The sequence below is a fragment of the Seriola dumerili genome, unplaced genomic scaffold, assembly GCF_002260705.1.
Source record: "Seriola dumerili isolate Sdu_G_001 unplaced genomic scaffold, Sdu_1.0 BDQW01000230.1, whole genome shotgun sequence".
NCBI classification, from domain to species: Eukaryota; Metazoa; Chordata; class Actinopteri; order Carangiformes; family Carangidae; genus Seriola; species Seriola dumerili.
In genome coordinates, this window is record NW_019174485.1 from 1464828 (window position 1) to 1491374 (window position 26547).

At 41.3% G+C, this 26547-nt stretch overlaps 2 protein-coding genes across 2 annotated transcripts; one reads left to right on the top strand and one right to left on the bottom strand.

The window, feature by feature from the left end:
• The first annotated feature begins 312 nt into the window (after window positions 1-312).
• LOC111229300 (stromal membrane-associated protein 1-like) lies at window positions 313-9460 on the top strand. Its single transcript, XM_022755578.1, has 10 exons — window positions 313-575; window positions 1073-1206; window positions 1951-2036; window positions 2135-2210; window positions 2324-2386; window positions 2504-2579; window positions 4352-4482; window positions 5365-5572; window positions 6528-6865; window positions 8789-9460. Exons 1-10 carry the CDS (start codon window positions 458-460, stop codon window positions 8921-8923), a joined length of 1365 nt encoding a protein of 454 aa, XP_022611299.1. The 5' UTR covers window positions 313-457; the 3' UTR covers window positions 8924-9460.
• A 6535-nt stretch (window positions 9461-15995) lies between these two features.
• LOC111229301 (keratin, type I cytoskeletal 13-like) lies at window positions 15996-19280 on the bottom strand. The gene is made up of 8 exons (XM_022755579.1): window positions 18764-19280; window positions 18245-18327; window positions 17976-18132; window positions 17698-17859; window positions 17415-17540; window positions 16541-16761; window positions 16411-16424; window positions 15996-16305 (listed from the first exon to the last, which is right to left on the bottom strand). The coding sequence occupies exons 1-8, from the start codon at window positions 19193-19195 to the stop codon at window positions 16256-16258; spliced, it is 1245 nt and encodes a 414-aa protein (XP_022611300.1). The 5' UTR covers window positions 19196-19280; the 3' UTR covers window positions 15996-16255.
• Between the last annotated feature and the right edge of the window lie 7267 nt (window positions 19281-26547).

Below are 26547 nucleotides of genomic sequence, written 5' to 3' on the forward strand. Positions count from 1 at the left end.
TGTACATTTCATTAATTTGTTTGTATATATTTTCTTGTTCATGTTCAATAAACTTGGGAACTGCAGCTGTGGTGATGTTATGTTTTGTTCAGGTTAGAAAAAAAACAATGATCATCTTCTCATTATTGATATAGGCAAACAATAGGCATCTTTTCAAAGGGAAGTGGGGATAAACTTTGAGTGCAGATGATGAATTTCTGATGAAAATGTAAAACTTAATTTATAGGAAATTTTGTGCGTCACACGACGTCAGGACTGTCGTCCAATCTGCTGTGGCCGCCGCGTCAGCTCTAGAATTCCTGTGGGCGGAGAAGGGATTCCGGTTCCGGGTGTTTTCATATCCCACTCGGAGGTGTTCATCCCTCTGATTATGGTCTTTTACCAGAAACATATTTCGATTGACGACTGATTAAAGTAGAGTTCTTTCAATTAAGAAAGTCCAACTAAAGCCGCGAATATGACGACTCGCTCGGAGAGAGAGAAGGCCCAGAAACTGAACGAGCAGCACCAGGCCATCCTGTCCAAAATGCTGAGAGAGGAAGACAACAAGTACTGCGCTGACTGCGAGGCGAAAGGTGCGACGTTCACTCTGTCGAAAATTTTCCTTTTTACCACACGAAGTTCACATTTTCACTGAGAATCCGCCGCTAACGCCTAGCAACAAGATAGCATTTGCGTTAGTTAGCTTAGCTAAGCTAACTCTCTAGTGTGTATCTGGCTTAGGCTAGTCAGCTGACATCTCTACCCCTGAAGCTAAACTAAATGGCTAACTAGCAAGCTAACTTCTCTAAATCAACATAAGCTCTTCTCAGTGCCTCTCCCTCACCGCCGCCTTCAGCTCAGTCCTCGGGCGTTACAAGCGTTTATCAAACTGTGGCAGCTTCTGTAGATAAATCGTACTCTTATTTTTGTTAGGTCATTGATAAAGAATGCAGAGCCTGTTCTTGGCACTTAAAGTCACTACAAGATCATGCATGTTTACGTTTTTCTCAAGGCATCTCTCAATTGTCTTTAGTTGTTTGGTTTCTTTGGATTAGTTCTTTTGGCTCATTTGGTTTTTTTGCTTTATCAGGTCCAAGATGGGCATCCTGGAATCTGGGAGTATTTATCTGCATCCGATGTGCAGGCATCCACAGGAACCTGGGAGTACACATATCCAGAGTGAAATCAGTCAACCTGGACCAATGGACCTCAGACCAAATCCAGGTACTGTTTATATACTTAGGTTCACTTATAGAAGATGTCTGTTTATCTTTTGATGCCCAGCTTTCCACAATCAGAATTAATAGAAGTAATTTTGGTGAGAGATTATTGTGAAATATATGTTATAAAAGACACACAACAAAACTGATTTCAGCATCCTTTTACTTTTGTATATCTGTCCTCTGTTAACAGCCAATCTTTCCTTTTCAATGCCAAAAAGCTGTGACAATACCACAAGTGTTATTGCCAGTAATTTAGCACTGCCCCTCAATAAAGGTGGTGGACTTGCATATTTATAATAATATGGTTAAATTCTGTGCAGCAGTGGCTGACACAATCTACCTTTTACTCCTTAGTGTGGATCATTCTGTAAAAATATTGTACCCTACATTTTCCATAGTGCAACTTGATATCCTGTCAGGCTGCTGCATCATGTCATTTTGAAGTTAACATTATTACCACCCACCTCTTACAAACACCATGCACCAGTTTGCAACACAGACTTTCTATTAAAGGCCCTTAACCCAAGATATAAAAACCCTGATAACATCATCAGACTTTTTTTCCTCATACGTCAGAAACCTCCAGTAGAGCCACAGAAGACACTATACCACTGTTTTCACTGGCTTAGTAGTAGAGTTGATGATGAGCAAACTAACCATCATTAGTTCATTAATACAATTGAATGCCCCTTTATATATTTCAGTTTCTGTCTTCTAACGAACCCTCTGTCTTCCCTGTTTTCAGAGTATACAGGAAATGGGTAACACCAAGGCCAGGCAGCTTTATGAGGCCAACCTTCCAGATAGCTTCAGAAGACCTCAAACAGACCAGTATCCTTCACTCTAAGCAGATTAAACGTGACATGCTGTGGAAAGTTATTCATTTCGGTTTACAAAGTTGCTTCTTTTTCCCTTAACCCTGACCTCAGAGCAGTGGAATTCTTCATCAGGGATAAATATGAGAAGAAGAAATACTACAGCAAGAATGTGACCAATGGGAGCAGTGTATGTATTAACCAGAACATTACCATTTTAATATAAAGTGGATCCAACTGTCCATCATTGTTTTTTCAACTTACGCCTGTGGTTCAGTTGTGAGTTTCCTTTTGTGTTTTCAGCCAAAAGATATTAAGAAAGAGAGGGAGCCAGACAGAGGGAGCAAGGTGTCACCCTACACCAAGGTATCACACGTATATTCCTTCATGAATATAAACAGGCTTCTCGACATTGTTTTTGACCTATACTTAGTTTGTTGTGCTCGTTTTGATTTGCTTCTTCCAACTACTTTTTTTTTAAAGAGTGAAGAGTCCAGGCCAGTTCCCAAAATCAGTCCCTCTAAGACTTCAGAACCCTCTGTGAACCTACTAGGCCTTGGTGAGTGTCTTTTACCTGAAAATAAAAATAGTCTGAAATGGGCCGTGCAAACTGAGATATTGTTTATGGAATCAGGCTGAACATGGTTTCACCTTGCACTTGTTTTCTGTTTATTGCCAGTTCTGTAGCTCTAATAAGTGGTTGGATGACTATAAACTTGATGAGCTGGTAGTTTTACTTTTATGGACTCAGAGCATCATGTAATTCTTGAATACTGATATTCACAAGGATGTTTGTGTGTGTATGTGTGTGTGGCATTCAGGAACCACAGTGTGTTTTATCGTATATATGATTGGTGCAGGTTGCCTTTACCGCTGGCTTGGTGTAGCATGATGGTGCTGTGGTGTGTTGTGCCTCAGATACTGTGCCCTCCCAGCAGAGGAGAACTGCACTGAGTGGTGATATTGTGGTTCAGGATGCAATCGGGGCTAAATCATGACTGTCTCCATCTTCAGCTTGTGTTGTCACTGTTGGCTTCATGTGTACTAATCAGGCAGTGGGCGTTACAGAAAGTAACACCTTTTAATGGCTGGCTGCTGTTCCTCTTTCACTTCAGTTCCTGGCAGCTCTGTAACACAGGAGTCACTGTGACTGTACTTTCCCTTTCGGCTAAAAGGCAGCACCCTCACTGATCTTGGATCTGCTTTGCTGTCTGTTGAGCTGTAATGGAGTCTGTTGTTCTCTTAAGTTGTTGTTAATGCAAACTATAAAACTCCTCCTGCTGCTTTATGTTAAAAACTTTGTACCAGTAAATTACTGCAAGCCCTTTTTTTGTGAGTTAGCCAGAGGAAGTGCTACAGCTGCTGACTCACCCACCATTAGCAACCGCGTAGTAACTTCTTTTTTTATTTCAAAAGTTCATGTACATATAGATTTGACCTTTTTTTGTGCCTTTTTTGGGAGGATAAGTGTTAGATATTACACAAAAAACAGGACAAATTTTAAAAATAATATCCAGTGATGGCACAGCACAGGCATCTCAACCATCAGGAAAAGTGGCGAGTGAGTCTTGTTGTAGACATTGGGGTTATTTTGGTTTTCAAGTATAGGTTTGCTCATGGATCCATTGCTGGATTACTTACAGTAAGTCTCGCAGTGTACAAGTGGCAGTTACGTGGATATTTCCGTCTTGACGCAGAGGCAGTTGTGCTTCAGTTAAAATTTGTTGTTTTTCATAATCAGATGTTCGGGTAGAAATACAGGTTATTGTTTATCTGTTCATTTGTGTACTTGTGCGTCTGTCTTTTCGGTGCAACAGCTCAGGCATTAGTAATTGAATGATGATACTTCATTATAGCAATTTCATTTACAGTTTAAAGAAGATGACATACTCATGTTACTGAGTGGCTTGGAGGGGTATTGCGTTATTTGGATGGAATGTTTACTGTTATGTTTGTTTTGTGGCCAATGAGCTACTAAGGGGTAAGCTGATTAATTTTTTTTATTGTAGTAACCACTATCCTCACTGTGTGGGCAGTTCTGCAGCTGTGGGAGGGCAATGCAGTTAAATAAATACAAAGACAACACATATTCCACATTAGCAAAAAAAAGGTTTGTTGGTTTCAACCCATATTTCACAACAGTTAGAGGTTGTATCATGATTTTATTTATGACTTTTCATAAGCTCTTAGTAGATGCAGGTTGAATATTGTTGGGAAATCATCGGTGAGCTATGCTGAAGTCTGTTAAAGTGGTCTCAGGGTGTTGTTTTTCCTAGTGGTGTACACTTATTTTCCACCTGTAAAACCAGTTTTTTCACCTTCCTGTCACAGACACACCAGCAGCTGCATCAGCTAACAATGGTAGCACGAGCACAAGCCAGAACAACAACGACCTGGATATATTCGGCCCCATGGTATCCAACCCCCTCCCTGCATCAACGTCCGCAGCTCAGTTTTCTCAGGTAAAACCAAGCAAGAATTCCCCAGTCCTGATTTAGTACTAATTTCTCAATATTGCTCAACAGGGCTAAACAGTAATGGTTGTCTAGTTGTAAAACAGAAATTAAGTGTGCTGTAAAAAATAAAAAGTCAAATGATTACCATCGGCATCAATGGGCCACCAGACAGCAGTACCAATACTCAGAGTCAGTGAACTCAAATGAAAGAGAGGCAGAAACACGCTTCCGAAGATGAATGCAGCAAATCAGGCAATCCTGGCTCAACATTCAGACATGGCTGCAAAACATAATTCATTTGTTGATTATAAATTTTCTAAAAACGGTAATAAATACCCATGATGAAGATCTTCAGAGCACATGGTGATGTCTTCTGAGTATTTGGTTTTCCAACCAACATAAACCCAGAGATATACGGTAATATAAATACAATGCTGGAAGCAGGGAAAAGCAGCAATTCCTCACATTGGAGAAGATGGAACAAGGGCACATTTTGCATTTATACTTATTTAACGTATTAAACAATTACTCTGATTCAGATTTTTCTGCTTATTCAATTATCATGGTATCATTTGATCTGATGATTGACTCTGCAATCGCTTTTTAATACTGTTTACTGTGTTCTCAAAGACCTTGTTTGACCTTCCCTTATTTACACAGAACAAGAAAAACTCTACAGGAAGTCGTTTTTTTTGCTTCTGTTATTATCCCACTGCTATATTACCAGACAAATGCACAGTCTGAATTCATTTGATATGGAAACATTTCTCTATCGCCGGTTATTTTATTTTGCCTAATCTTGACTAGTACTAACTAGTATTAAATGTGATATATTAAATCATCATCAACACCAGCGACAACATCCCACAATCTTTGTCCTCCCTCCAGGTGAGCTCCAGTAACGTGGCCAGCACTCCGACACAAGCTCCAGTAGCAGGAGTCGGAGCCAGCTCAGGGTCAGGACAGGGAGACCTCGACCTGTTCAGTGACAGCAGTAGCACCACTAAAACCGACGACCTGGCCAAGAAGCCCCTGTCCAAGGACTCCATCCTGTCCCTCTATGGAACCAACAGCATGTCCCACCAGGCGCCTGCTGGTGAGGACCGTTTCGACATTCATAAACACAGAAGCTGATCTGAAATGCCACCTGGGTTCATCCTGTTGTTGCAGTGTCTCTTATTTCTAAATTCCTGGCTTTTGTTACTGACAACCAAAACAACACTTTTTTTTTTTAAAGCTCGAGAAATATGAACATGTACCAACAAAACCTTTTTCCCATGAAGCAAAAGAAAGTAATGTAAAATGTCTCAACTAGGGGCGTCGCGTAGCGCAGTGGATTACGCAGGCGCCCCATATATAGAGGCTACAGTCCTCGCTGCAGCCCCGGTTCGACTCCCGCTTCGGACGGCCCTTTACTGCGTGTCATTCCCCCTCTCTCTGCCTCCCCATTTCCTGTCTCTCTACTGTCCTGGCCATTAAAGGCACAAAAAGCCCAAAAAATAACTTAAAAAAAAAATAAATAAATGTCTCAACTCCAGCAGCTATACCAGAATCTTTGACTGACTTAAACTGGCAAAATTTTCATTTAAATAAAGAACTTTCTGGTCACATTTCAGTTGGTACCAAAAAGAATTGGGATTTAATACCCAGCCCGAGGCGTGATGTTGAAACCATCTTTCTCTATGGTTGCTGAACATATCCAAAGCCCAAAATTGTAACTATCTATTTATCAGTTGTTTAGTAAGTAGTGCCACTTTATATACTGTGGGTCATGTTTTTTTCTCCCATCATTCCTATCAGCTGTAGCAACATTTTACTCACCAATAAAACAGTGACATCACTAGAACAGAATCCAAAAGGAGCAAGTAGATACTTGTGCTCAGAGGTTCCCTGTCATCTCTGTCTGAAATACAAACAGGTGTCTCAAACATGCAACCAAATATTTTTACAAGATCTTTAACTCACCCCACACATTAGAATACTGGAATGAGAGTTATTAAAGTATGCATAACGTTCTTCTTTCCTTTTTGCATATCTTCTTCCCCCCTCAGCTGGCATGTTCATGGGCCCCTCCCAGATGCAGTTTCCTGTCCAGGCCCCCGCTGGTTATCAGGCCTTCCCTGGAATGGGCACGGCCATGCCACCTACAACTGTGATGGGTGCCATGATGGCTCAGAGCGGGGCGGCCATGATGGGGCCCAATCCAGGCATGATGGTCGGGATGACGATGCCCAACGGCTTCATGGGAAATGCGCCCGCCACTGGTGTGATGGGCATGGCCCCAAGAATGATGGGACCACAGGGTGGTGCGATGCCTGCAGGCATGGTGCCTGCTCAGGGCATGTACGCCATCCAGCCTGGGCAGCAGGCTCAGTGGAACATGGGTCAGGTATGGAGCCAGTTTCAGTTATGGTGGTTACTTTCAGCTTTACATTACTCAACAATTTCAACACTAAGTCTTGTATTGTTGGATTGTGTCAGGTGTGTGGCACTTCTGACAGGTGTGATTCATTTCACATGGGACCACACCCAGCTGTGATGATGCATTGCACAAATCTCAGAGGTTGTACTGTAAAGGTGTGGGTAGAGCATTTATCAACCACTAGATGGCAGCACAAGCATCATTTTAAAGTTAGATTTGTGTCACAGATCCGTCCTGCATAATATTTCTCAGCAGGTTTTTAACAGCAGGAATATCTCAGAAAACAAAAAAGAACAATTACATTTTTGGAGAAACATTTTTATGTCTCTGTGTCAAGTTTACTAAGCAGTGGCTTTCTAAAGCTGCAGTTTGACTCATGTTCAGTGGCACACGTATCATTTCCCATTAGTATAAAACAGCAAAGTATATAGCTTTTTGTATACTACCTCTAAATACTGTATATTAAGAATATTGCATAGTAGGGCTGCACAATAAATCATTTCAGCACTGTCATCGTGATGTGTGCCTGCACAATAATCACATTGCAGTGCAACAATGTGCAAGGTCAAGTAAAGAAAATTAACTCAAACATGTCATGCTACAACTTTTTTTGCTGTTTGACACAAAAGGGAAACTCACAGTTTCTCATTTTCCATGACTAGTCTGTAAGAGTAGTCCGTCTGATATAACATGATTTACTCCGACTCAAGGAGTGTTCTTGGATACACAGAGTTTGCTGCTAGTGAGTGACATGCACATGCATAGCAGACGACCAATTGCAATCATTCTTGATCAGTTTATCATATAACCAGAGCAAGCTAGTCGTCATCACAACCTGGAAATGAGCGAGGAACAATAAGAAAACACAGTTAATAAAAAGATTTGGTTGCAAACAGAAAAGTATCATCAGTTGCATGGAATTATTTTGTAACGGAAAAGGATGACGTTGACCAAAAGCAGGTATTCATGACATCTGGTGAAGATTCCTGTATTTCTTCATGTTGCAACGTATATATCGCAGATAAAAAGTTTTCTCCAGTGTCGTGCAGCCCTTCTGCATAGTACATTTAGATCACAGCGAGGGCTGAAAGATATTCTAGCAGCTCCTATAACCAACGCGTGAACACGAGAGGGGAAGAAAGGAGACACGGACAAAGGCGCTTCCACTGCAGGCACACAGCTGGCAACCAACGACATTAGACCTTGATATTTGGTTGAATGTAGTTTGTGATGTTGTGTGACCAAAACTCAATGTCAGGACAACATCTAATGCCAACATCATTTGATATATATTATATATTTTATATATATATATATATATATATAATATATATATATATATATTTGATATATATATTTGATATATATATTTGATAGAATACTGACGACGGCTCACGGTGATATTCTCTTTGGTTTTAAGTTGTGTTGTTAAGTAACCAAAATCTAATGTCTTCCAACTGTTTCATGCCACCGCCATCTTGACATCTAAAATACAAACATTGTAGTTGGTAAAACGTCTCCTAAATGTCACAATATCAATTAGCCAATATTGGATTTTGACATCAGTCCGATTTTTTTTATTTTGAGACAAAATTTTACATCTGTCTTACGTCTTTCTGCCGTTACATTGACGTCCGGTGCCCTGCTGGGTTTGTTTGAACCTAACTTTGACAACATATTTTTTTATAAATAAGCATTGGCATCCTTTAGAAAAGAAGTGAATGTTGCAACATCTCACATGTGGATATTGACTTGTACAATTATGTCTCAATAAATCTTGAGACGGCAACTACTACTCAGGACAAGGTGGGGGTCATAAGTCAATTATTGCAGGTTTCCTTGATGTTGATGCTCCAGTGTTACTCACACTTATCTCTGTAACATCCTCAGATGAACCAGCAGATGTCAGGGTTGACTCTGAATGGTGCGGGTGGCCAGATGGCCTTCGGTCAGCCTCCATCAGCTATGGGTGGTTGGGCCGCAACTGGATCTGGCCAGACTCTGAGCACACAGCTATGGAAGTGAGCCTTCGAGCGGGACGATGGTTGGGCAGAGTAAGAGTCGAGGTTGCAGAAAGTGCACAAATATATCTTGTGCTTCTCTGTTCTTCACTATGAACTGATGCCCATTCCCATCGCAGACCAGCCTTCGGAACATGAAAATTGTATCTCTTTTTTTCTCCTTCTCCCTTTCTCTGTCTCTCTTTCTCTCTATTGTGTGAGTGAATTGGGAGTCATGCAGGATTACAGCCTGGCAGTTTCTGCCTGTCGTATGGTTTTTGATCATAACTTTTATTTTCCTTTTTTGGGAAAAAATTACAAGGAAATAACAGTCCCAACAAAAATGATATCGACATATCAGAAAAGCTGCAGGACCAGTTACACAAGCTTTTATTGTATCACTGTATCATTATAAGATTATAGAACATTTAAATGAATCGTATTTAAAGGGAGAAGATATGACTATTAAGTCTGTCAGTACTGCTCCCAAATGTACAGCGCTGTATAACCTTCTTTTAAAGTACTTGTGGTTCCCCTATAAAATTAAAGTGATAATAAATAATTTGCTTGGATGTGTCTTCTATCACTCATTGTTACTTCTTACACTTGACAGTGTCAACAAACTGAACAGAGGGAGTGAATAGTATGGTGTTTGTTTGAATGTTGGTTATAATATAATGCTCAGTTTTGGCTTTAGATGACAAAGCGTGGGTGCAGTCAGTGTGTTGGGTGAGAACGAAGCTCACACCACTGTGGAAGGAAGAACCGTCTTTCGGTGTGAATCCCGGGTTTGGAGGAAATACACTTGCAGGGACAGACTCACTTTTATCCCCCACATGCCTGACATCTGACGCAGGTTTCCACTGAGGTACTGAATCTAACACAGCATTTTGTATATGTATATTTGGTCTGGATAACGGATCCACTGTACAAAATTGATTGGGCCATTGCAAACCACTAGAAGAACCTCAAACAAAATATTCCCACTTTAATGTTTTAATGATGGAGACCGAAGAACTTGTGCAGCTCCTGAAGGTTTGTTTCAACGCAGCCATGTCCTACTGTAAGTTATCACTGCTCCCACCCTTTAGATGGCAGTATTGTCAGGTTGGAAAATGCTTTACAACGATTTAAAAAGGTTTAGTGGACCCAGACTGTATCATGGTGAGTACAGATGTTCTCTGTGGGCAGTGAGTACTCAGGCCTGTAAACCTGAAGAGTTTCTCTGCGGTGCGTCACACTTGTCCGCTTGAAGAGAACAGAGTGACAGTGATTGGATTTTTAGGGTCAGCTGACTTCAAAGTGGTTTAATTGTTCTTCTTTGTGCACTCCTATTGAGATGACTAGTCTTCCATCATTGTTGCTGCTGCTTGTGCCAGAGTAATGAGCCCCCCCACGTCACGTTGAGATTTTTTGTCTCATACAGTATCTTATGTTCAATCTGTGTACTGATATGGACATATGAATCCGGAGTTCATGCTTTTAGGGCTCTGAACAAGACATCCACGAATATGAATGCATTTGCCAAATAAATAGGTCTTTTAATTATCAACTTTGCAAGATGTTTTCTTCAAATTGACACTTTAGCCATGTTTGTGTTTATCACCAAAATGGTCAGAAACTATGACGTATGGGTTTCATTTGGCAGTTGCCTGCATATTGAAGCAGTTTCCCACATGAATCACTGTGTGCTTTGGGCTGTCACAAGGTGCAACATCTGGCTGTCTACAGGTGTGAATCAGGTTTTAGGAGTCTGATCTTGGGGAATAACTATACCAACCTGATTGTTTGAACATACAGGAAACCAGCAGCTGGTGGCAGTGTTGTATTAAGTTTTGTAAGAGAAGGGAGGTGCCCTGTTAAGTCTGTGGCCAAAATAACCTGCATCTCAATATGCTGGCCGCACTGTGTGCTTACCGTTCAGTGCCAATATGCACGTACTATGTTTTTCATTTTTACTTAATACTTTATTTATTACCAGCCATGACAGCTTGACTGGTATTGTTTTCACATTGTGTGTGTCATCATGGCAAAATGTTGTCCTGCACCTACTGTAGCGGGAACTACCACAGAGGAGGTTTTGAGGACTTTGGCCAGTGATTATATGTCTGTCTGTTTGTGTGTGTGTGTGTGGGTGTGTGGACAGATTTGTGACCTTGATAGTGTCACACCTGTGCAAGATACAGTCATGTACCTTTACAGGTGTGTAGGTGAGATCAAAGTGATGGCCGAATTTGAAGATAGGTGTGGTCCGACCAGTGATTGCTGAGTAGTCATGTAATAATGTAGTTCTAACTACTGAGTGATAATGGGTCAGGGCGTCAACATGTTGACAGGCTGGTACGTTCCCATGTCAAGATGGGCCTTAGTTGTACTTGCCCCGATTTGATTTATCCACATCATTCACTTGCACATTTAATTTTCTTGTTGCTGGGATTTTTCCCCTTCCTAACATTTGTTGCATAGAGCTACATACAGATCATCAGGTTCATTATGACTGCTTTTTTTTTTTTTTTTTTTTTTACAACTAGTGCAATGAATGCACTTTTGTTGAAGTTTATTGTGAGCCTTCAAGGCAAATTCACACGGACTTAGAATTTGGAAAATCAGAGTCATGCTACAGTAGCAGCAGTAGCAGGTTTGTAGGGAAAATGTGCCTCACTCTGCCTCTGAGTGGGCTTGATCAGTAGTTCTTTCTCTGGGTAGTTACTCTCTGAGCTCTGTGAATCTTAGAAGAGATTTCAACACGATGTATTTTTCTAATCACATACTATTTCTAGGTTTGGCTTTCTCCACCCAGTGCATGCTGCGATATGCTCCAGTACACATACACCCAGCCCATGGGATGCTTTAAAATTGAATGTTGTATGAAAAATCTGTTTTACAGTCACTACAGAAAAATGTCACAGCATCAGATCTATTCTTTGCACAAGCTCACTCTTTTATGATAGCATGCATTGTATATAGAATACTGCTAAGCTTGTTGTAAGCACTGTGGGCCCCGCCTAAGGAGGTCCATCCTGGTCTACATGCTCTTGGAATTGTATGTAGGGTGTGGTTTCTCGAACCAGCCCTACCTGTTAAACTCCCACCTTTGAGCCATCCTGCACACCGCAATCAGAGCCCCACGCTTTTTTATTCAAACATTATTGGTTAAACACTAGGAGATGATACTGAATGTTGGTAACTGTATTTTAATGGTGGGGCTGGACAGACAGCAACTGTTCTTGCTTGCACTGGACGGTGAAACTCACAGCCATGCAAATGGATGAAAAATCACATCTGTCTCATGCTTGGCAGGGCCTGAAAGCCCCTGAAACGTATTTGGTCTTGTTCCACTCTCTACCTCTCGACTGTTCCTACGCCTCGCTGCAGCTCGGGCACAGTTTGAAAACTTTCACAGTAACATCTGATGCCATACAGTGTCTGAGACCTTTAGCGAAGAGGTTAGGCATTCCTGTTAGCTTGTGTGTCAAACCTAACACTGCTCCAGAATAGAGTCCGCCAGCCGAGTGAAGAATGTTCCCTCTCTCTCTCTCTCTCTCTCTCTCTCTCTCCAGCCCCTTAATGGACTTTCTGACCCTGAGACAGCAACATTCCTGTTGATACGGACGTCAGCCTCCAGTTTAACTGTTGCAGACATGACTAATACTTAACTAAACATTTCACTGATATGAAAGCTTTATGTTAGTTTGTAAAATACCACACTGAAAATACAGGAGGCCTGCATTCAAATGAGTTATCTGATAAGACTTTTTACATTGTTTAATTTAAAAAATCAACTCTTTACATTGAGTTAAGAGTATTTAGCTCTTTTCTGTGTAAATCTGAGCTTGGGACCACTGATGACAGTAAGTTGTTAATAACACATTGTGCCATACAGCTAACAGGGATTTAGTTGCAGGACAAGAAAGGATTGGACACATCGTGGGAAAGTTACGGTTATTCCCACAGTTTCACAGTATCAAGGCAGAGAGCATCAAAGTACCCAACAATGCTGGCTTTCATGTTCTCAAATTAACTCGTCATTAATTGGACTGAATTGATCTCTTGTACATGAAAAGTATTTCATGACATCAAGTGAGTAACATCTTCTTTTCCTCTCCCATGATCTCACTCTCACTCTCGCCTCAGGCTAGCTTGAATGGCAGACAGCCACAACAGGGAGAAATGGCTGTTGGCAGCTTGGCACTGCTTCATTACATGTTCCTCTGTGCAGCCACGTGCAGACAGTCTGCCTATTCATGTCACCGTTGTCTGTCTAGCCCTTATTTACTAAATCCTTCATTAAGCCGAATTTCATAACAGTTTATTTTTTTATGATGACAGCTCATTATTATGCCAAGGTGAGGCTCCACTACAAATTGAAGCAAGTACTCCAACACTCCCATTTCCAGTTAAGGTAGCCTGGCTGGATGGCTCAGTTATCATTCATAAAACTAACTGATAAAAGTCAGGTGACAGTGTTGTTGTGGCGTTTTTTTTGTCCATGTTTAGCTGCAGTTTCGTATGTCTTCTGATCATTATCTCCAGAGAACTGGCTGCAATGGGTTTTCAGTTTCTGATTGATCTGTGCAGAACTGAGTCTTAGTATAAGTCCATGGGTTGTCTCTACTGTGGCTCTCACTCCAGCCTGGACAGTAATGAAACCAACAGTTCTACATTTTGGGAAAATGCTCTTATTACTTTTAGGCCTACGCGACGGTGACAGCCAGAGCCCAAGGCGTATTGTTCTGGGGTTGTCTGTCCATATGTAGGTCCCATTTTCGTGAACGTAATATCAATATCTCTGTTGCTGAGAATAAGATGTGATAGAGACCGATGACATTTGTAGACTAAATATGAAGATAGAGCCAGGAGACCGTAGCTTGACTTAGCAAAAAGACTGAAGCTGGAAGGAACTGCTAGGCTAGCTCTGTCCGCAGGTAAAAAAAATCAGCCTATTAGTATCCTCTAAACTTGACAAGTTAAATGTAAATGTAAATGTACTTTATTTATACAGCCCTTTACAACAATCCTTTCGGCGTACCTAAGATAAATAAGTGAAAAACAATTAAAAAAATAATAAAAGAACAATGAGAGCAATAAAATACAACAAAATCGATTAAGATAAGATAAAATAAAAGTGTTATCATACTACTGGGTATTAAAGGCCATCCTAAATAGGTGGGTTTTTAGCCTAGATTTGAAGTTACAGTTCTATCTCATATGCTTTATCTGTACAAAAAACAAAGTGCAGTTTGGTTTTACACGGGGGTCATGAGTATTTCTTGCCCACAAATTTTTACACTTTTAAACAACAACAAACAATATATAAACAAGATACCATGTGAGTTTTAGAAATACTGGATGGCATAATTTGTTTTTACCTATGGCCTGAGCCATTGCTAACCGTTTCCTCCTGCTGTTTTTATGCTAAGCTAAGCTAATTGGCTGCTGGCTCCAACATATTTAGCATCCGAGATGAGAGGATCTCATCATCTAACTCTCTACAAGTAAGCAAATGAAGATGTTTCTCAAAATGTCAAACTATTTCTTTAAAATTTACAGTCTATCTCTCTAGTGTTTATCATCAAACCCTAAATCCAAATTAAACAACAGGGTCTTTGCAAATGCTACAATGCATTCATTTTAACCTGTTCATGAGCAACATTAGATTCTCAGGTCTATATTTTCAAATACATTTAATATAACCTGTAATCACATACTGCCATTATGTATTATGAACATTGCTATGCATATTTTAGAGACTTTTAGTGTTTTTACTGTATCTTCTACAGAAAAACATTGAAACCACCTACAGAAAAGTTATTTTTATAAAAAGGGAGAGAGAGACACCGTGGTACATTTTAGACATGATAAAAGACTTTCAAGACAAAGTAATACATGACAAACAAATATATCTAAAAAGTCAGAAAGTGATGCCTTTGAAGAACTCATCAGGTTTGGCTTTAGCTCGCTTATAATTGGATGTTGGATGCAATTGGAATTGCAGTTATGCCTTTGCACAGTTTGCCCTTGACAGGACCACTGGGTTTAACACTGATGTGGGTAAAATGGTCTGATGTTGGTGCAACATCTTTTTATGACCTCTGCTGTGGATTTTCATATCAATTTACAAGCATTACTGGAAGGGCTTTGTCATCAGCTATCATTATAACAGAGTGGAAGAGACGCTGATGTGCAACAAAATGGGTCCAAATATGGGTGAGTGAAGCTCCTCAGAGGGGGCTGGATTCTCTCTCTCGTCTCCAAAACCAACATTACACCATCATTTGAGAATTATGAAGCCTTCACAGGATTTCGCTGTAATTTTAGAGGCTGTAACTGCTGACCTGTACAGAGGCTCAAAGGCTATACTTTCACTCCCTCTCTGCTTCTCTCTCTAACACACACAAACACACACCACATGGACATAACAATTCCCTGCTCTTCTTTCACACAAAACATACATTTGGTCACCGACAGCTGAGAAACCCCACCCTTCACAATACTTTATCATAACTGCTCGGTGGTTACTCACTATCAGAGTTCATAAAAGGGGCCAAAGTGCAGTACCGATAGCACCTGTTTCCACAATGACTCTCTTTGTTCAGTTAGTCAGTATTTGCATTCCCACTCAGTGTTTCAGTCCTGAGCCACATGTGTACTTGTTACTAGGTGACAGACTCCATGCAACACTGTGTTGAAAAGCCTCCAGGGCAAAGATTAGTCAACCATTTGGGTGTGTCTTGTTTAAAAAAACCCCTTTGGGCAAACTCTAGGGTCACTCTCTTTATTTGGTCACATAACTTGCACTTTTCTGAATGTTTTCTTGTGCTGTTTGAGTTTTGAGAGCGTCGAGCTCAACACAGCCCTCTGAGCGCTCTTCTCTCTGACTCCTAATGCTTTCCACACTGGAGCTGTTAACCATTGTTCACCCTTTCCTGACAACAGCCCCTGTTACGTAACCTAGATTTCCGCAACCCCATATCCCACCTCCCAGAATGTCATGCAGTTGCCATGACAACTGCATAAACAGGGTGATGTTATGGAAAAAGATGTGTTGACTTGTTTTTTTGTTGTTGTTTTTTTAAATTAATAAAAGACCAGCAAAGTTATGATCACCAGCAGATTTATTTTTCAGACAGGACACACATACACACACACACCGTGTCCGACATTTCCTCTTCTGAGTTACTTGTTGTTTCATACATAAACTTTAACACGGGCTTCACTTTTAACATATCTCAGGTTTTTTTTCAGTACAGTTTCACTCATCTCGTGTAACAGCTTTTATTAGTCAGTGTCTGTGTGTGTGTGTGTGTGTTTGTGTGTCTGTGTGTCCGAAAACAGCTTGTCCTGCCAGTTGGACCTTCTAGCTGGAAGTGCGCACATGGGTGGTTGTGACTGTGGTCTTTGAGCCCCCTGTTAAAAAGAAGGGAAAAAAATCATGATGGCAGTGCTATGAGATTTTATTACAGTGGCTACACTGTGCTTATGTAATGTCTTATTTAAACAAATGTCATTTACCTGTACTGATGGGTCTAAAATGAGGGAGAGGGGAGAAAAAAGAAAAGCAGTGAGAGGAGTGGTCATGTGCATTATCTTCTAAATAATTTGTATTAAGCAGAAGTCTCAGCTCCTGTTTCATTGTGTCTACCTGGACTCCTCTGTTTCCAGCAGGCTTCTGTAGGTTGCGATCTCCTGCTCCAGCCTGGTCTTGATGTCGAGCAGCATCTTGTAGTCCTGGCCCTGCTGTTCGATGCTGGCGCGCACGTTGGCTAGTTCTGCTTCAAGCATGTTGATTGTGTTCTGGAAGCTGGCGAGCATGGCGCTGTACCGGTTCTCTGTCTCGGCTAACGTGTTCTCCAGAGCCCCTTTCTGTTCAAGAGAGGAAAAAGTCGCTGAATCCATGCACACGAATTGCAACACATATGTTGTTGCTCATATTTGCAAGCCAGGTTTATTGTAATTAATCTTTTGTGACAGTTCAGACAATTTAAAGCTATAATGTGTAACCACCTGCCACACCCTGGATTATATACGTCAGGCAGACACAAAGGGATGTCTACGTTCCTTTATAGAGGAACGATAAGCAGAGGCGTATGTATAGGTCTTTTAGCTGCTCCTCCACTGTTAGACAGGAGCAGTGTGCTCCTCTCGCAGGGAGTGTTGAGTGATTAACTCCAGCTCGCCACAGATAATCCATGGGAGTAAGACTTTTGGGCTATCCAGTTCAGCATTCCTGCAGTTTTCTACAAGCTTTGAGCAGATGTCTGTGAAATGTTTTCCTCAGCAGGAGCACCTCCCTCCCCTTCTCCACAGCTCCCATCATTCTTATCTCTCTCTCTACCTCCCTTCTTTCTTTCAACAAAGCCTCCTTCTTTCACCCTCCCTTCTGCTCTTTACCCTCTATCAGTGTGTGTTTCTCCATTTCCCCCTGACAAGACAGGGATCTGGGAATTTTGCTCATATAAGGCAAGATCAGTGAGATGTGAACAGATGGTTTGGGTTTAAGGGTTTTTTTTCCTCACCATGCTGAGCTGAGACTGCAGCTCAATCTCCAGGCCCTGCAGTGTGCGCCGCAGGTCACTGATCTCTGTCTTGGACGTCTGGATTGTCTCTGTGCTGATGGCCACCTCCTTGGTCAGGGTTGCCGACTGTTGAGAAATAAAGTCAGTTAGAAGTCCTGGTAATTGCTTGTCTCACTTTCACAGAAGATTATGTTTAATTACAGGTTAGACTGCTGAGGGAGTAAACCCAGTCGTTTATAAAGTGTGGGATACAGAGACTTTGTTTATAGCAGAGTCTTCTCACCTTCTCATTAAACCAGGACTCCTGGTCGCGACGGTGTTTGTCAGTGATGGATTCGTACTGGGCACGGATCTCCTCCAGGACTTTGTTGAGGTCCTGCTGGGGTGCGGCATCAACCTCCACGTTGACTGTGCCGGTAAGCTGAGAGCGCAGTGCTGCCAGCTCCTAAACAACCAAGGGGAGAAAGAAGTCAGCATCAAGATCTATTGGCAGGGTTTCAGAATTCTGCAGGTGTCAAAGCGAGGAGTAATCATTATAGATGGAGGAAGTGCATCAGTCACCTCTGCGTGATTCTTCTTGAGGTAGGCCAGCTCATCCTGCAGGCCTTCGATCTGCATCTCCAGGTCGGCCTTTGTGAGGGTGGTCTGGTCAAGGAGGCGGCGCAGGTTGGCGATGTCAGCCTCGACTGACTGGCGCATCATCAGCTCATGCTCGAATCTTTGGAGAGTAGAGAGCGATGACTAGCGACAACTAACTAACTAACTTCTTCTCCCTCTTGTTTGATACAAGATGAAGACAGGTCGACAGAAGTATGAGGGTTCATGCTTACTTGGTCTTGAAGTCATCAGCAGCCAGTTTGGAGTTGTCAATCTGGAGGAGGATGTTGGCATTGCCGATGGTGGCGGCAGTGATCTTAGGGAAGCAATGACAATAGGATTTGGTTAAAAAGGCAAAAGTTTCTATTGAATTGTTAATTGCACATTGGTGCAGGAGCGTAAACTGGTTTTAACTTTGACTAGTTAACTTCACATGCCTCTAAGTCCCACAGCTAAATCTGGTTTGGTCATATATATATATATAATATTTCCCAACACTTGTCAACCTTTTCTTGTTTAGAAATCTTGTTGAGAAATCATTCGTCAGTCTTTATGTCCCTCAAAAAAAAACAAGGATTCAGTAGCACAACAGATCATAAAGTCTCTAGGGAAGTTGTCATGTCATGGTTATGGCATGGCAATTTATAGTTATGTTTGTACCTTTTTAAAATCCTCCCTTGATAATCATTAACAGAACTACAAACATTTGACGTGACTGGTGTTGAAGCTGCTAAGTTTGGCACACACAATACCTTGTCCTTCAGGTCATTGATGATTGCCCAGTAGTTGCTGTAGTCCCTCTCTGCTGCAGGTCCCTTCTTCTCGTAGTACTCTCTGATCTGCAACTCCAGCTTGGTGTTGGCCGCCTCCAGAGATCGGACCTTCTCCAGGTAGGATGCCAGACGGTCGTTCAGGTTCTGCATGGTGGCCTTCTCGTTCAGGTGCACGGAGCTCTGGTCCAGGGCACTGGACAGATCAAAGCCGCTACCGCTGCCTATCCCAATGCCCAGGCCACCTCCATACCCGGAGGAGACGGTGCGTACAGAGGAGGAGGAGATGCGAGGGGCTCCCCTGAAGCTGAGACCGGATACGCTGTGCGCCTTGTGGATAGGGGCACTTGATGTGTAGCTACGGCTCTGTCTGGTGATCATGGGACCACTGGTGATGCTCTGGCTGTAAAACATGATGGTAGACTGCCTGGTCAAGAGAGAACTCGAGGAGAGAGGACTGTTGTACAGCTGTACACTGTAGCAGGACTGTGGAGTTTGATAAAGGGAGGCAGGCTCTTGATATAGTGCTGGACCTGGGGCGGGTCTGACTGGGAGGAGGGAGGTGGAGGGAGTTTTCCTTTGCACTGCAGCCACAGGCTTGGCAGAACCTCCATTTGTTTTCCTTTAAGGACCAGGATTCGGTTTCTTTCCACTCCTGTGAGGAAACTGTGATGGAATGTGTGTGTGTGTGTGTGTGTGTGTGTGTGTGTGTGTGTGTGTGTGTGTGTGTGTGTGTGTGCATGTGAGAGAGAGAGAGACTCTGTGGGGACCTCTCTGTGGGAGTGTGTATGTACTGTATGTATGTGTGTGATGATTTCTGTATGCTTGCATTAACACCTGCAGGTCTCGTCTCTCGATCACGCCAGTCATTTTGTGCCCTAATACAAATAGATGAAGTGTAGCATTACCGTTTGTCCCGCCATAAGTCAACATTCGCATCAAGCACTTAGCAAATAATATCTTTTCATCGGTGTAAGAAATTACCCACGATGATAAAACCAAGTTACAGTCAAGTTAATCGAAATGAAACATTTCACTGGTTTGATGAATCACTTGCAAAATAATTACTTGTACCATCATAAATTCATATTAGCATTGTGTAAGTGTAATTGTAAGTAATTACATATTTTAGGCCGTTATTCTTTCAGAGGCAAAAGAGAATAGATAGCAATAGTAGCCAATTTAAATTACAACCTTTTGTATTTGTACATGGACATTTAATCTGGATGACATCTGAGTTGGTTATTAATAAAGTGATTGACAGCAGCATGAAACCTTTTCTAGCCTTGAGCCACAAACAGCTTTGTTTTCTGTATTTTCAGTCAAAGCTATTGAAGGGGGTGTTCGTCAGCACCCCATTGTTCACCATATCACACACAACATCCCCCTCAGTCCTGTATCCTGTGTGTGTGTGTGTGTGTGTGTGTGTGTGTGTGTGTGTGTGTGTGTGTGTGTGTGTGTGTGTGTGTGTGTGTGTGTGTGCATGTGCACACTTCATTTTGTTGGTTTTGGCCTGTGTTACAAGCTGTGTGAGGGAGGCTTATGCGTGGGTGGTTGGGTGCGCACGAATGTGTGTGTGTGTGTGTGCACGCACAAGTGTGCGTACTCCTTATCTCAGAGTTGGGCTAGGGCCAATTTTGGTGCTCTTGTAGTTTAACATCTGATGTCAGCTGGGGGAGGGGGAGAGGGAGGCACAGTGGGGTCACCTCTCAGTCAGAGGGAGAACTGAATCATGCCTCTTGTGTACTGTGTGTAAGAGCAGGGTTTGGTCGCTATGTACTTAACTGTATTACATAATCAACCTAAAAAAAAGTGATGATAACAGACACTTATTAGACACAAATTAGAGGATTATTTCTAGATTACATCAATACTGTGAAAACCAATAGAAAATTTGTCTTAATAACATTTTATGCAAACCAGAAACACATTTTTCTCAACCTTCATTCAGCTTTACTTTACCTTTAGTTATTCTATGACAATAAGAAATTACTCTGAATACAATGCTGAGTTCAGTTTATCACTCAGACTGGCACAAGTAACTTTTAGGTTTACATTTTAATGGGACAGTTGGACATTCTGGGAGATATGCTTATTTACTTCTTTTTGAGAGTTTATAAGAGGATCAATACAGTCCATCTATAGTCTCCTGGATAAGGTAACGACCCTGTAAGTTTGTGGTATGACAACCAATTTCAATTTTTTTCAACTTTTCTGAGATATAATGTTATCCATTATTTTTGCATGGCAGACAGATAGAAATACTACAGTACTTCAAAACTGACTCAGAATTCAAATGGATTTGACATTTATGAGAGTGGCATCAATCTTCTTATCTAACTCTCGGAAAGCAAGCAAACACGCATTTTTCCCAAAATGCTGAGCTATTTATGTAAAGTGACCTACATGGCAAAAGTATGCAGACTTAATTCCTTTCCCTTTTATTCTAGACTCTTTGTATGTCTAAACATAGTTTGCTTCAACAAATTTAAAAAGGGAAATAACTTTTATAACAGGAAATAAATATAGAAGTGTTGTGTGGTTTGAGAGTTGAAAGACATTAAAGATATTTAGAGTTAAAGACCAAAATGTTCAATGTGTGGGTCCCAGGTTGCTCTTCAAGTCCAGTTTATTTGTGTAGCCCTTAATCACTGTTATGCATAGTCTCGTTGGGCCTGTCAGAACCCACATGATGAAAACACTAAGACCCTCGCTGAGAACAAGAAGAACTCCCACTCGGAGCTCAGAGGGGAAAAACACACAAAACCTTGGGAGGTGCTGAGAGTGGGCAAAGACGCCAGAGACTGAACTTTTATCTAAATGTTTACATCCAGGTAAGTTTGCTGTTGTTGTCCGCAATGAAATATGTACTCTGATCCTGGATCCACAGCATGCCATGGTCATGAAATCATCACATCTTGGCACAGGTGCCGAGAAACGGGTAGGGGCGTCCAAATACCTTGCTGTTTGGGTTGTCTGCTGAAACGTAGCTTAGTGTGAGGAGACAAATGACTGCTTCACATCACGTCAAGGCAAAGGGGATGACTTCATGGCCACTTGGGCTGGAGACCATAGATGGGTGTTTTCACTAAAACCAACCTTATGACTCATGCACATGGTTCACTAAAAAATCTCCTCTACAATTTTAGAGGAAACTCTACCACTTTTTTCTTTTTCATCTATTTTATGTGAAGTATCGATGCAAGCTATTTTCGGCTATATTGTAATTACTTTGGTGAATGAGTAACGACTATGTTTACAGCTTCTTATGAGAATTTAAGACCCAGATTAACTTACTTTCTGGTGTCTGGCTAAACAGGATTGAGAACAAAACAAACTCAAAACAAACAGGGCCTCCAAGACTTCCACAAACCTGTAATTCTTCAAAAGCTTTCCAGCCAACTTCATCTCAATCTTAAGGTGTCCCCACTTGTCCTGGTTGGGGGTTTTTTATGCATTATGAGTAATAGATTGCACGATTCAGTAGAAATGCTACTCCCCCTCATCTCCTCATCAATTCTGACTGCTTACCGAGTAAAAATAAAGATAAGGTCCCTTGATAAAAGGACTTCAACCTTTAGTAAAGGAGGATTCTTTTTTCAGGCTAATAGATTGAGCAATCTGTGTAGATAATTGATTCGCAGGAAGTGCTCGACACCTTTTGCACTGATATTTTTCCTTCACAGTGCATCTTGTTAATTCTTGTGTGATGCTCTATTGTTATGCTAATTACAGCGTGCTGTGCTGCAGTAAACAATGTGTATTAAATATAATAATAATAATAATAAATAATAATAATAATATAGGAAAAACATTAATTAAATATTTCGAGGTCATAAATCTGTCTCAAACCACCTGTGATTAATGATTGATTCACACTGTAAAGTATCCACACAATGAACTCTGACAGGGAAATTACCTTCGCCAATAACACTTCAATACTTCATCCGTTCTGTTTTCTTCTTTCAGCTGTAAAGAATGGAGGGATGGTTTCTATTCACTGCAAAAACAAAGACTCAAGGCTCATGGAGGCATGACAGGAAGTCCATTGTCCCGTTTCTTCACTCAGACATATCACCTTAAAGTTACCATAGACTCAAAACAGCATCAAAATAATCCACTGTTTGTGTGCAGCATAGCAACTACGAGGATGTGTCACTACTCCTGCTTGAATCTCGTCTATTGTTTTCAGTTCTGGACAGTCTGGATTCCTGCACCTGAGCACAAATAAAAACAGTGTCTTTGCCATCATTTTCATAGTGCGGTGGGAATGAGAGTTGGCCAGCATTCACATGTCTGTCACAAACTGGTAACTTCCTTTAAGAACAGTTGGCACATCATGATTGTCATATTTCCATGGGACGTCAGTGCAGTTTCAATCTTTGTTATAGCACTGTGAAGTTTGTCACTGCTGCAGGCTCACATGGAGCTCATACTCCCACCAACGCTATACAGCTGTCATTTCCACATATTAGAGTCACCCTGAAGGTTACAGTTTAATCCTGGCCTCATTACCATTTTTACATCAAGAGTGCAGATATAGTACAATATAAGAAATACCTGAACAAAGTTTTATTCATCCTTGGTGATTATTAAAACACAGTGTGGACAAACAGCATTGTTAGAAAAAGAAACAGGCTCACCTCCTGCACTGAATTTGAGTTGGGTGCTCTGCCTCAAAAAAGAACTGCAATCTGTTTGTCGTCCCCCACCCCCCCCAAAAAAAAAAAAAACAATTCAGCACTCCCAGAGGATGAATCCTCATAACGTTGGTGACCCCCGGACTGTTCATCTTGCACTATCATAAGGAGATCATAAAGAAACTTTTTGTCCAGTATTTTTGTTTTATGACCGCAAGCAAAGCTAATGACATTCCCATCAGTCTCAGCTTTACTTGTGCTTAGTGCTAATCATCAAATGCTAGCATGCTGACATTCTCAATTAAGATGGTGAAGATGGAAAACATTACCTAAACATCAGCATATTAGCACTGGCATTGTGAGCATGTTAGCATGCTGACATTAGCATTTAGTTTTCAGTGCAACTGTGCCTAGAATATAATAATACAATCAAAAAAGTAAAGAAATGAATTCATAGCTATTATTTTTTACCTCTCCTGCTATCTTTGTTTTTAATCTGTTATCACTGAACAGCCCATTGCACCACATTCTGGGGAAATTAGCACAGCAATTAACCAGGAATGACCTCTGTGACCTTGTGTATTTGAGCCAACAATGTAGTGTTTGCAACTAGGAGTGTTTGATAGTGCTCTGTGAATGAGTTCCAAAGTTATATGACTAAATGAAAAGCCGTGTACCCTCTGTGAAAAGTTTATCAGCTCTTTCTTTCGCAATCTTCAACCACTCCACAAAGTTTCAAGAACAGCTCTTCAGAATCTTTTGTAATACCTCACACACAGACAGACAGACAGCTGAGATGGTTTACAAACAGCAGTGACAGCAGCTCTGTGCAGGGTTGATAACTATGAGTCACAGATGTGAGGCTATGTGGAGTAACAACTGTCCTTGGAGCCTCCTCGAAAATGTACCACACCCCTCAACAGGCATTATCACATCCTGCTCAACTATTCGAGCCCGCACTGTGCAGTAACATCCCAGCATGCAACATCTCCCAACAAAGGTCCAGGAATGAACCTGTTGACATAACATACTCAGTGCTGAGAGGTGAGATTACACCTGTGACCGTGTGTGTGTGTGTGTGTGTGTGTGTGTGTGTGTGTGTGTGTGTGTGTGTGTGTGAGACATGTTGGAGTTTGTGTGCTCACTCTATATGGAACCAGATTCTGCAGACAGACAATGAAACATTCACCTGCACATTGTATAGTGACTCCTCAGCTGTGCATATAGACTCTATCATGCCCATTCATGTTGTGTAAACAGACCCACTTTCACTCACTCCAGCAGCACAGTTAATGAAGGTCTGTCTGACAGTGCTTTATTCCCTATGGGACTGAATACCGATAAATGGTGATAAAACCTGTATGTGCTGAAGTAAGATGTCATGATAAATGCTTAATTTCCTCTGTGTTTGCCTTGTGTGTGTAGCTGACTTATTATGCCTGCCATAACAAACATTTTGTGTCTTGTAACCTTACCGACGCTACAGAGAACTGCTGTTTAATGTAGATAAAAAAGCTCCTATAGATGATAAAAATGTCATGTTGCAAACCCACACAAGGTTCATAAGTCCGACTGGAGAACGAGAGAATGTAATAAGGTCTTGAGGGACAGATGTGTCTCTCCGGTGCAACTGATTATCACACAGCCACACCCGTCCTGTAAAACAGATTTCTGAAGTGTGGAGGTGAGATTTACAGCTGAAGTGCACCATCTAGTGATATTCAGTGCAAAAACCGTTCACCGTGTAAACTGAGCATGCATCACTTCTGTGTAGGAGTCACAAGTGAATCACCATGCCACACCCAAGGGAGCTGTGAAAGTTGTGAGTGAGTTAGTGAGAGTTAGAACGGTTGGTGTATGAGACTTTCTTTGAGAGTTTGACATCAGCGTTCTCTTTTATTGATATATATGCTATCAGACCACCACAGCTTTGGACAAAAGGGAGTAGGGGGTAAAGAGAAATATGACACTCAAACAATGACACTATCCATCTAATGAATACTGTAAAATGTATTAATGCAACAATAATAAACAGACGTGTGTGCGTTAAATTTCCAGAAGGGTTCAAATAGTTTGAAAAAACAGCTGAATAGTCCCACAGAAACACAGGCACACATTGTTCCTCTCCCTGTGACACACACAGACAGACACAAAATACGTGGTGGTTCACTACGTCCCATGTATGCACACTGTAGCCTACATCTGCTGACAGCAAACAGCTGCAGAATATGTCTGTGTGAATGACTGAAGGGATCTGCAGCAGAAAAAGGAGGCAATGCAGTTGTTCATGTGAGCATGAACAACTTTTCATTTCCACTTTGATCTCTCTGTCCACTGCTCGGTTTTCAATAGTGAAATAAAGTGGGTGTGGGCAGCTGATGGGTGTGAGCCCATGCTTGGTGTGGATTGGTCCGAGTGTTGTAACTTTTTTTAAAATTACATATCTTGGGGCATTTCTCCTTTAGCTCACCTGCATCTATAAACTCACTGACAACATACCCTGCACCGTTTTATTTCATTATATACCTCAGACACTGTGCGTCATGGTGGGACTGCTGTTCATTTAAGACACATATCTCTCCCTGGGGGGGAGGGGCTGTGTTCTTGGACTGCTTTCTTTGTGACCTGCAGGAAAATCTATTTCCTGGGGATTTATCTGTGATTATTTTAAATTAGAACTTATTGCATCGTGAATAACCCTGGGGGTTTACTATTAATTTATTCATCAAATTATTTTCACTATACAAAAAACTCATTCTACAAGGGACCAGTGCAGGACCAGACAGTCAGTTAACAGCTGCGATCAGACAGAGGGCCCATGCTCCCCGTACAAAGCTGAATATTCAGTGTCTGTATATTTTATACTAGTACTGTATTATGTAAAGCCATTTGTATTGCATGGATAGTGACTTTGTTAACTTTGTGATCAGTGACTTTATAAAAATGTATTTTTCATTAATTGAGGTGAATTTGTAAAAGCTGCTTTTCATATTGAAGTGTAATTCATCAGTGTAAAACACAAGCAAAAAATAGAAAAACATTACAAGCAAAGTGAATATGTTTCATAGCCACTGAATGAGTGTCCCTTCACCATCATGTATAACACACAGTATAGCACCATCATGT

What these genes read in the sequence shown, in the direction of transcription:
- LOC111229300 (XM_022755578.1), top strand. Translation starts at nt 458, where the DNA reads ATGACGACTCGCTCGGAGAGAGAGAAGGCCCAGAAACTGAACGAGCAG. An exon ending in CGCTGACTGCGAGGCGAAAG is followed by an intron (nt 576 to 1,072) that starts GTGCGACGTTCA and finishes TTGCTTTATCAG; the next exon opens with GTCCAAGATGGGCATCCTGG. An exon ending in TGTGAACCTACTAGGCCTTG is followed by an intron (nt 2,580 to 4,351) that starts GTGAGTGTCTTT and finishes TTCCTGTCACAG; the next exon opens with ACACACCAGCAGCTGCATCA.
- LOC111229301 (XM_022755579.1), bottom strand. Translation starts at nt 19,195, where the DNA reads ATGTTTTACAGCCAGAGCATCACCAGTGGTCCCATGATCACCAGACAG. An exon ending in TCAATGACCTGAAGGACAAG is followed by an intron (nt 18,328 to 18,763) that starts GTATTGTGTGTG and finishes TGCTTCCCTAAG; the next exon opens with ATCACTGCCGCCACCATCGG. An exon ending in AGTCCTGGTTTAATGAGAAG is followed by an intron (nt 17,541 to 17,697) that starts GTGAGAAGACTC and finishes ATTTCTCAACAG; the next exon opens with TCGGCAACCCTGACCAAGGA.